Genomic DNA, 11,917 nt, shown 5'->3' on the forward strand with positions numbered 1-11,917 from the left:
TAACTTTCTAAAATCACTAGATTTTGTGTTCGTGATGTTTTTGAATTATAAAAGTGTTAATTAGTGTCCATGGCTCGTGTATAACATGAATATATGTTTTGTTTGTTCGATTTGTTGATTTGAGCAACTAGTTTGAACACTTGAAAATGGGTTTGCTTAATCTTTGATTTTGGAAGATTAAATGTTGTTAAATTGTCAAAGTTCATGTTTTAATTGTGTTACTAGTATCACTAGCTTCATTTTGATGTGTAGGTTGATTTGTAAAACTTCAAAAACATGATTAATGATTTTGTGATTCTTGATTAGGGTTTGATAGTTCTTGAGATGAACTTTTGATGCTTGAATGCCATGAAATGTTAATTGTAAGTATATAGTTGTAATGTATGTTTCATTACCTTCAAAACGGCATATTATATGTGTGAATTGGATTCCCGAGACTTAAAATGCATTTTGTGAGCTTGAAACTTTGAAAATGGACTTTAAATGATCACTTGACGAGAAATTGGTTATTGGAAATGATGTTTTTGTTTGATGAAACGTGTTTAGTTGTGTTCCTTGTCAAAAGAGCTTTCCAACGATATAAGATACGCCTTCTAAATGTTTACGGTTTGCATTTTGTGCTAAAACGAATTTTGGATCAAGACTTGAACATTTGAAACTGGCCAGGTACCAGCTCACGTGTATTGTCGCGGCGCGACAATTGTGGGCCGCGGTACGGCATAAGCCGTGTCCAGGCTCTGACCTCCTTGGTCAAAATAAGAAAAATGTTTGGCACGCTATGGATCTCCGATTCACATAAGACTTGTTCTAACATGCTTATATATGAATAAAAACCTCAGAAAAATAGTTCGAGACCCGACCCGAACGCGTTGACTTTTTCGTTGACTTTGACCCGACCAAAGTTTGACTTTTGTCAAACTTAACCAAATGATTATGCAATCTTTCTAACATGATTCTATACTTGTATCTTGCATGAAACTTGACAATTTGATTCACATGCTTTATAATCGAGTCGTAGCGAGCCATAGGACTAATGAACATCTTTGACCTATCGTGTTTACCGTTATTGATACAACCTATATGTTTAGGTCAAGACTAGCTTTGTCTTTGCACGCGTTTACTTGTTGAAGTACTTTATTACTCTTGCACTCAAGGTGAGATCATAGTCCCACTTTTACTCTTTTGAACTTACATTTGGGATGAGAAAACATAAACGTTTCTTTTTAACTAAGTGAACACAAGTACAAGAAAACAAACATTCTACATACGAGTTTGAACAAAAATCCTCAATTCGATTATCATTATTTACACTTGCCGGGTGTAAGCGAGAACTTATGTTATATGGCCATATGGGTTTGACAAACCCTCATTCAAACGGTTCGCTACCGTTTACGAATGAAATATATTTTCGAGAAACAGTGTATGTTCTAACACTATTGTGATGGGGTTCTATGGAAGGAATGTTAAGCCTTGATAATTGGGTGCTCGTGAATATTAACTTTTAGAATGTACTACTATTTTAGCAATGTTGCAAATCTTGTGGTTCGACTTACTTTTACTCACTTACTTACTTAAACCTATGATTTCACCAACGTTTTCGTTGACAGATTTCTATGTTTTTCTCAGGTATTTGAATGCTATGTGAAACATGCTTCCGCTCATTATTTGATACTTGCTTTGGATGTCGAGTATACATGCAATTCATGGAGCGTCTTTTGAATTTCTTTAAAATTGCGTCGCATAGGTTTCACATGTAACTATAACTTTGTAACGTAACTTATGGATGAACAATTCTTGTAAACTTTGAAACAATCTTTATTTTTGAAAGGAATGCGACATATCTTTGGTCAAACGTCACGTTAAAGACCTATGACCACGCAACGGGACCTAAGTAGTCGACGCCGTGAATTGACGATTTGTCGGGGTCACTACAGTGTGGGGGCAGTGAATCTGTCGACATTAGTAGTGATTTTCACGCCAACATTAATGGCAGTAGAAGCTGATTGATTCATCCCAGGATTAGTTTGAGTAGCAGCCATCCTATATTGTTCGACAATATGTCAAACATTTAGTACTTAAACATGGTATCAAGAGGTTTTGTATAAATTGTGTCTGATCATGCTTATGGCAAATTGAGTGTAATTGATTGGAAAAAAATAATCTTACAATGACTTATACTGTTCAACAGGTGCAACTGCCTCGTTTAAGTAAACACGACATCCCCACAACATATTGCTAACTTGGGGAGCATATGAATTATAACATACATTATAGATATCATTACAAATCTAAATTGATTGAGGAATCGTTATTATATGAAATGATTAATAGATGTATTAATATATTTATGTTGTATACGTTTCTTACCTTCCCAAACCTTAAGTCTGCAGTTGTGAATAAGCATGACAACATTGTTCTTGAATGTATCATCCAAAGCAGCAACATACTCATGAAGATGAGTTGCATGTTGTCCCCACAGTGCACATTTAATGTTCTCACCACTATGTCAATTTATATCAATATAATCATCATAATTAATTTTTAGAAAATATAGTTATTATTGTCTGTAAAAGTTAAATAAAACAAACCTTAAGTCTTGCAGTTGAAATTCAATACACTTTGTTTCAATCCCCTTGCTGCGTGTCACACGTAGGTCTTTGAGTTCAACTAACTTTCCGACCACATCTTCAAAAATTTACATACGGACGTAATTAATGCACGTTAAAAAATATATAGAGTAGCATTCTTCTAAAGTCAAAGAATGAAAATGTTATAAAGTTACCAAAAATTTCATCTTCCTTCAACAGAGACTGATTTACATCATCATATTTGACAACTCGAAAGACATCCTTCTGGATGTCAAAAGCTGGAGTTTTTCGGACTCTAGATCCACGCATTAAGTGAATCTTAAAATCATGATCAAGAAGAGGAACATCATCATTGTCTTTGCAAACACGAAAGTTGCTAACTTCATAATAGTTTCCTTCTTTGAAAGTGCTACCAAAGAATGTCATCGCAGCTTTATCCAATGTCGCCCTTATTTTAGAACCCTGTTGATATAAAATAAATATTAGTTAAGAGTTAAGGTTAGCAGATTCAATAATATAACAGTTCTCAATGAATACGATAAGTTGCATTGCATAATTTACCTCTGAATCAACAAATATTATCTCGAGGGACGATGCGCTATTGGGGTTTTTCCAATATGTTTTTCTCCAGGTGATATGCACCTTAACTTTTATCATGACATCACTGTTTTGGTCAGTGATGAGTTTCAAAGGGGTGATTTCACTCACAGCTTCCATTTTTTTTTTTTTTTGGCAAAGACGTAAGCCTTTGGTTAAGAGTGTTTGAATATGAGGAGGAGTTATTTGTTTGGTGTGAACTCAATGGATGATTGTAGCTATATATATATATATATACTAAAGGCTTATGTTCTGGAATGATGTAATTGTATGTAATTTAGGAAAAGATAAGAACAAACATTTTTGGTAACAATTATTATTAATTAATTACTTATACGCGCTATTGACAATTACTTTTATCATTTCCTAAAATATTTTGATATTGTATACCAGCAACCTAATTATTCGTGATGTTTGAATTTTGAATTCTAATTAACGTATAAGTAATTATTCTCAATTGATACACTTACGTAATTAGATGATAATTACACTAATATGTATAACAGCTTATATTAGTGATTAATTTACTTCCATATTTGAGTTTAGTTGGAAGTCAATAATTGCATAATACACAAAAGTAACATAGCTCTGTTTAAATGTTCTTTGCAACATGTTCGATACATAAAATCACGTTTAAAATGGTTGTTACATGTACAGATATGGAACACGCGTAGAAGGATCATGTCATCGTCTAAACACAGCGGAACAAATGAACAGAATTCACCTGCACCGAAAAAATTAAAAACAAACTGAAATTACGATAGACATAGAATAATTTAAATTAAATTAAAGATTGTAGACGCAGATTTTTAACAATTAAATCGATTTTATGCTAATAACAAATATAGAAATATGAACTAAAATGGAGTTGCAGACGAAAAAATGTCAACCCACACACAATGTCTGAATACATACGAAGAAATTCAGTTATCAATAAAATGGACTTAAACGAATTGAAGAAGATCCGTACACTTTGAAACCATAACACAATAACTGATTTTTGAAAATAAATTTGAAACTTACAGAATATGAATATTGTTTTATTTGGATTAAATTGAAGGCCGCCTTTATTTGTGTGTCTTCTAAAATTGTTTTCATTTATCAATATAATGGAATTCAACGAATCGCAGAAGATCCGTACACTTTGTTCTATAACAATTGAAAGATCAAACCATTGTGATTAGGGTTCAGAGGTTGATTGTTCTAAAGGAGAGAACTCAAGTTGTTTCAAAATGTAAATTAGAGTTTATGAGAATGGGGTGTAGTGCGTTAATGGGATGAATGGCGTGACCCCTATTCCTAGAAGTTACTCCCGTAATTTTTATGGATCAAGGGTATGATGGGAAGTTTGATGTGAGTGAATTTAATTATAAGGTTATAGGTTGATCTAATGGTTATCAAGTAAGGGTGATGGAGGTCATTTTTTTTATCTAAGGGTCCAAATTCAATAATGCTAAAAAAGTATAACTCAATTTTTCTTTTCTTTTAATGTATAGTATAGAAGTATAGATAGATAGATATATATATATATACATATATATACATATATACATATACATATATATATATACATATATATATATATACATATATATATATATATATATACATATATATATATATATATATATACATATATATATATATATATATAACAACCCTGATTTTTCCGTTACTTCCGTTAACCTTCCGTTAGTTTATTTAACGGCGATTATTTAACTTTTATGTGTTTATGTGTAATAATGCATACTTGATCTTCGGAGGGTTACAATAATTAATATGGGTTGATATTAATTCAAATAAATATTTCGGATAATGAAATACGATAAAAATGATACGATTTTGATAATAGCTTTTTGAGCAACGAAACGCTCGGGTTTATTTTGATAATTAATTTTATTAATTATTAACTTTTTAAAATATTTAATTTATTGGGTTTTTAATAAATTAAGCGATTGGTTGCGTTTAACGATCGGGTTAGTGTTCCGGGCCTTCGGTACGACTAAACGACACTTAAAACAGACCACGATTACACGGAATTGCAAAACGAGAGCCCGGGAGTCATCCCCATGGGCCATTCGGATGACCCCCTCCCCTCTCCCCTTTATTTTGTTAAATGTTGGTATAGTTGAGGGACTTAAGTGTATTTATCGATTTTAGGGCTAAATATATAAGGGCATGTATAAATCTAAACTGTGTAATCTTCCCCATTTATTTTTGGTCGACTTTTTTTTTGGCTCCCTCTCCCTCCTATGCTGCCGTCGACCATCACCCACACACACACACACACACACACACACACACACTCAATTTTAATTTTTTGATTAAACCTCAAGAACAAACGTTGCAATTCTCGATCTCCTCTACGCGTTGGTATAATTCTTTTAGCGATCTAAGTTATAATTACATGAACTCTAATTCTTAAAATCTGATTTTTATGAGAGTTTCATAGTTATGTTGTCAATTGCGCAAGTCTATACGCGTACGTGTTAATCGTTATCGTTATTTTGATTGTTTGATGCGCTAGGGTTTAAAAACGAATTTGTTTTTGCTTGATCAGAAAAATTAAGTTTTTCAACTATTAATTATTATGTTATAATCAGATTCCTTGCGAAAAACAATTGAGTTTAGGCTTTGGATTCGCTTGATTTCGTTTCCGTATGATTAAGTTATGTCAATTTGAATTATCGTTGTGTTTTTGTTGCTTGATCAGAAATCTGGAATTGTTAGACAACGAATTTGAATGTGAGATTTATACCACTGGAAAGGTAATTTAAAAACACTCAATTTAGACTAGGATATCATGTTGTTTGCTTATGCATAGCCCGAGATATGCTTGAATTAGTGTAAAAGTAGTTTTATACAGCACTTGCATGAAAATAACCTTGTATGATAAAATGTGTTAACTTCTGTGATTAAAGCTTTGCATATTTGAAATTTAGACAAAAAGTACTTCATCTTTCATGTAGATATCATAGGCTAATTGTATCTAGATCTTCGGATAATCGCGTACGAATGTGACTAGCTAAATGAGAATCGAATCTGCAAATTGCTCACTGTTTTATACTCTGTGGATTGTGTGTATTGCATGAGAATGTATGCTTATGGAAAATGAAACTTAACATGATATGTGACTTATTGTTAGTTTATTTCAATCTCTGAAACCTTATGCATTGGGCACAATAGAGCCATACTTTATGTGAATTCTGATTTGAGCTGAAAACTGAATGTTCAACTTGCACGAATAAACTGTACAAATTGGCTATAAAAAAGTTTCTAGATTTTTTATATGTGTTATTTTGATTTGTCTTTGAACTATGGCCACTAGTCTTGTATCAGTTTCATGTTCCTAACTCCGGTTATAGCCAAAATGAAATCAGTTCGCGGTCAGAAACTGACTTGGCAAACCCCAAATGTATCCCTTCTGATTCCTGACTTTTAATCGTCGTATGAGTCCCTGGCTGGACTTTTTGGAATCAATTTTATGTATATTTATGATCTGGAGTTTGTCATGATTACTTGAATTTTGTACTATGAGATAATGTGCTAAGTATGTTACGTGTTCATGAACATTGTGCATAACGATAAACTGAAATTGTGAAAATGATCATTCATGACCTAAAACGTATTTTTTGACTTAGGTTTGACATGTTGACCAATATTTGACATGAACCTACTGATGTTGACTTTAGTTGACCACACTGACCAAGTTTGACTTTCGGTTGACTTCGGTTGACTTTGTTTGACTTGCATGATATAGTTGACTTTTACTTTGAAACGCGTCGAGTCGAGCAATAAGACAACGTACACTATGAAACCACACTTATTTAAGATACGTATATTGACCAACCTAAATATGTATACTTAGGTTGTATTACTCGGCTATAAACCGTACAAGTTAATTGTTCACTTTTCAATCCGAGCTTTATTCAAAGGTGAGTCTACAGTCCCGCTTTTTATATGTTTTCAGGGATGAGAATACACGCTGTTATACTTACATTTTCAAATGCTTTTGTATTAACATGAGTACTATATATTCATATTGAGTTTGTTCAAAAAGCCTCTAGCTTGAATACTTTTAATACAATCGGTGTAAGCACAATTTAGATGGACGGATCCGTTAGGTTGACAACCTCACCCACTATAAAAACTGTGGTGCATTTACTTTGAACATTAAATACATTTGAACAAGGGTATAACATTTTACGAGGTATGGCGGGTATAGTGGCTTCTATACCCGGGTCATTGCTAGTATTCAGGTGCTCATATTATGCAAACGTTTTACGACTTTGTGTTGTACCTGTAAAATCTCGTGGTCAAGGAAATTAAACTATTTTTCTGATAACTGCTTTTCAGATACTGTTATACTTTTAAACCTGTAGATTCACCAACATTATTTGTTAACCTGTTTTTGCGTGTTTTTATTCTCAGGTCCTTAAGAGGTAGGCTTCCGCTGTGTTTGCTGCATGACTGGCCGTGGAGTCAGCATTTGATTTTAAAGAACATTATTTACTTTCGCATTTAAAACTTTTATACTGTTTAAATACTGTTGGCTTGTGGTTACGATCACAACAGTGTTTCTATTTTGGGATTATTGACTTGTGTTTTTGAAAGTTAATTTTTAATAAAATTAAATGCGATTGCTTTAAACGTCTCATATAGAGGGCGTAACTGTTAACTGTGGGACCTGGATTAACACGCCGTCAGATGGTAATTTGGCGGGGTGTTATAGTTAGTATCAGAGCTGGTTTAACCTTTGCTGTAAAGGTAGTTATCGTTACGCGATCTGGCTGTCACGCTGGGCAACTGAATGGACTATGCTTTTTGGTGAGTTAATCGTAGAGGGGGTTCTCACAGTGTAACCTGTGACGAAGCATTGGCTCTTACCCCTTGCGATCCATTTGGAGAAGAGTTGGCCGGCTTGGCAGAGATGCGGGCCGTAAAATTAGTGTCTGAGGTACTCTCAGTGGTCACCCTGTTCGCAGGAAAGGCACTGGATGGGTTTCTACCCCAACTATAATGTGTTATAGTTGGTATCAGAGCTAACGGTTCGTAGGGAAACTAGGACTTGCATTAGTGTGTCTGATTTGGTCATTAGGACACCTTGATGAGTCCGGGACTTAGTCATTACATGAGTACTTTGTGTCTAACATTATTTACTTGACTAATCTGTTTCGTATGTGTTCTTGTACTATGAGTTAGATGTCACAGGATTCAAGAAACAGTGGCAGCGAATCCAATGTGGCTGAGGTGAATGCTCCTGCCTCAGCCCCAGCACCTGCTCCGCATCAGATACCTAACCATCCCGTAAACCTTTATGCATTGGATTTGGTTCATACTAATCGTAACAGGGATATTGTTGATCGTGTTAATGCTTTGAGCGATATTGCTAGGACATATCCGCACCCCGATGATCTTGATAGGTTGGACGAAAGGGTCACAGGTATAAATACTTATACGTACGAGGCTGAAGCAAGGTTTGTTGAGATGGCGGGATTGATAGCAGCCTTGACTGCCAGGGTTGTTGCGTTGGAGGCAGAACGTAATAGGCCGAGAAATAATGGACCTGCCTCCTGTACCCGACAGAAGAGGAAGTGAAGGGTCGTTGGCCATGAGCTTCTTTTCCTTTTTCATCCGCCATACTTTCTTTAATTGATTATATAAGACTTACCGGGTGTTATAAACCGGGCTACTAGTACATTATGTTTATTGTTTGGTTACTACTTTTGGATATTGGTTTATCACTTATGGATTTTATTTATAATAATGGTGGTTTATGCTATCAGTAACTATTATCTTCTATTGCATGCGGTATTATTCTATATTTAGTGACTTTGTATGATAGTAATACTTGTGTTACGTTACACTACTACTATTGCCATTAATGTTACTACTTAGTGCTACTACCACTACTATCACTACATAACACTAGTACCACTACTACTACTACTACTAGTGACACTACTAACACTACTATTTAACGCCATTTAAACAATAGAGTTTTTTTTTTTTTTTTTTTGAGTTTAAGTCCTTGCCCAGATCAGGCTAATGCCGCGGCGCGGCACCTTCTGTCGCGGCGCGACACATAACTAGAAATTTGACCTTGCTTAGCAGCCTTTCTGTTACCAAATCCAGCTCTATGCCGTGGCGCGGCATAGATTGTCGCGGCTCGACATTCAACGGGAACTGGGACAGAATCTGCAACTTAAGTACAAAACCACAATTTTACCAATTCAATAGCTCATAACACATTCTCAACATCACCAGACATATTTAAACTTAATTTAAACAGTTTATAGCATCGATAAACATAGAGGAAGTCTTTTAACCAAAAACAACGGGTTTACACATTCAAGTATAACATTTGGTCCCGAAAACTTAAAAGAACATATTCATCAAATACAAAAGGCTTTGGCGTTGATAAGCGGTACCAATTAAGCTTGGTTCAAGATAGAGACTTGCATTTGCCACTTACTCTAATGCCAATGCTCCGCTACTCTTCAAACGGGTTCTTTACCTTCTCGATGGCCTTTAGCTCCTAAAACATAAAACAACACGGGGTAAGCTTTTACACTTAGTGAGTTATAGGCGAATAATGAAGCATAAAACATTGGGCATAACAATCACATTACTTGTCTTTCAACCTAACGGTTGCTTACTACTTTCGGATCCGATTCTTACTTACCATAGACATGACTTACTAGGCCGACCCTAGTAATCATGCCTAAGCTAACCATAGGCATACTCATATGCCTAAGCTACCATAGTCTCATTTCATTCTCATAAACATACATAGACACTTAAAGTGTCTAAGCTAACTCATACCATAGATAAGATTACTAGCAAAATAATAATCTTGCCTAAGCTACACATCAACCATAGATACAATTATTAGATGAAACTAATAATTCTATCTAAGCTACTCAACTAGTGCACTTAGTCGTTACTCTCTTGCACGGATGCAATCCGCTAACACTAAGCCACTCTTGACCCGCCCATATTACCCCCTATAAACTCACCTTGATTAAACGGATTTCCTTGATCACTTAAGGCTCCTTTTCCTTGATTAGCACCTATACATGAGCTAACCTCATTAATAACATAACTCAATTAAAATTACAACTTTCAATACATTCATACACTTACACATTGACTTAACCCCCTATTTACTCCAATCTACACATTAACACTTATTTACATAACATTTTAACTTATCATTTCCAATATAGTCACATTATCATGCCAACATCATTTCCTTAATCATACAAATCTCTAGTTCATCTTTTATGATCATAACATGCAATTCTTTCAATTATTCCATTAAACATCAAATGTGCATAAATCCATTTCCTTTACTAGCAACCCTAAATCATCAATTATCCAAATTCCATAACTTACCACAATAACAACAATTCATACATGAACTTTCTTCTTCATAATTCTCAACTAGAACACCTAAACATTTCATTGAGGCATTTCATCAAACACCTAATGTGCATGACTTAACTCTAAGCCAAATTAACATCAATTCCATCTTAATCACTTACATGCACTCAATTAGCAAGTGTACTCATGAATTTACTTCTAAAATCAATTACCAATTTGTTTAATCAAACAAGTGTGCACAAAATCAACATACAACAACTTCTAAGCTCAAGATTCATCACAAACATCCAATATTAGTGATACATAAGCATAGAAGTTCATACCTTGTTTCTAAGGATTCAAGAACGCTAATTGTGCACAAAAGAGAAGAAATTGAATATTTAAAGCTTGCTAGAGTGATTAGGGTGCCTTAGATTAAACAATTTCACAATTGCATGAACAAATCCTTTCAATTGATGGATTCCTCTTCTTCTCCTCCAAAATGTCGACACACACATACACCTAGACACACTCACTGTATTTTTTGTAAAATGAATTGATTTCCAGCATTTTCACTTCTTTTATTAAAACAACTTTGTCTTATTTGCAATTTCTACCCTCCCCATCAAAACTCTATCATGGGAGGTCCTTAAATCTAACTTTTCACCATTAGTCCTTTCTAACTTAACCAACAAACCTAACTCTTGTCCATTTATATAAAATAAATCATTTCATCCATATTTATAATAATAAAATTACATAAAATAATACCTTAAATAATTGGGATGTTACAACTCTCCCCCTCTTGGATTATTCGCGTCCTCGCGAACCATTCTTGATGCAACGATGGATAATACTTCATAAGCCATTCTTCGGGTTCCCATGTACATTCGGAACCCTTTCTAAATTGCCATAACACTTTCAATAACATTACCGACTTATTTCTCAATTGCTTAACCTTTTGATCCAAAATCTTTATTGGCTTTTCCGCATATCTTAACTTATCATCAACCTCAATCTCGTTCAAAGGAACATAAGTTGATTCATCCGCCAAACACTTTCTCAATTGTGACATGTGAAATGTGTCATGTATATTACTCAATTCATTAGGCAAGGCCAAACGATAGGCTACCTTCCCGACTTTCGCCACTATCTCAAATGGTCCCACAAACCTTGGACCCAATTTTCCCCTTTTTCTAAAACGAATGATACCCTTCCACGAGGAAACTTTTAGCATTACTTTATCACCCACTTGAAATTCTATCGGCTTTCTCCTTTTGTCTACATAAGATTTTTGTCGATCTTGTGTCGCCTTCATTCTTTTACGTATTTGATCGATCATTTCGGTGGTTTGTTGTACTATTTCC

General features: G+C 34.5%; 1 protein-coding gene across 1 annotated transcript; it reads right to left on the reverse strand.

Moving 5' to 3' along the window:
* Positions 1–1,928: 1,928 nt before the first annotated feature.
* On the reverse strand, positions 1,929–3,305 carry LOC139840679 (uncharacterized). Its single transcript, XM_071830930.1, has 6 exons — positions 3,150–3,305; positions 2,783–3,050; positions 2,589–2,685; positions 2,368–2,501; positions 2,167–2,239; positions 1,929–2,040 (listed from the first exon to the last, which is right to left on the reverse strand). The coding sequence occupies exons 1-6, from the start codon at positions 3,303–3,305 to the stop codon at positions 1,929–1,931; spliced, it is 840 nt and encodes a 279-aa protein (XP_071687031.1).
* Between the last annotated feature and the right edge of the window lie 8,612 nt (positions 3,306–11,917).

This window comes from Rutidosis leptorrhynchoides, chromosome 4 (genome assembly GCF_046630445.1).
Source record: "Rutidosis leptorrhynchoides isolate AG116_Rl617_1_P2 chromosome 4, CSIRO_AGI_Rlap_v1, whole genome shotgun sequence".
NCBI classification, from domain to species: Eukaryota; Viridiplantae; Streptophyta; class Magnoliopsida; order Asterales; family Asteraceae; genus Rutidosis; species Rutidosis leptorrhynchoides.

Excerpts from the sequence above, each read along its gene's own strand:
- LOC139840679 (XM_071830930.1), bottom strand. The coding sequence starts at position 3,305 with ATGGAAGCTGTGAGTGAAATCACCCCTTTGAAACTCATCACTGACCAA. Across the intron at positions 2,502-2,588 it reads TTTCAACTGCAAGACTTAAG|TGGTGAGAACATTAAATGTG; the intron begins GTTTGTTTTATT and ends AAATTGACATAG. Across the intron at positions 2,041-2,166 it reads GTTGAACAGTATAAGTCATT|GATGGCTGCTACTCAAACTA; the intron begins GTAAGATTATTT and ends CGAACAATATAG.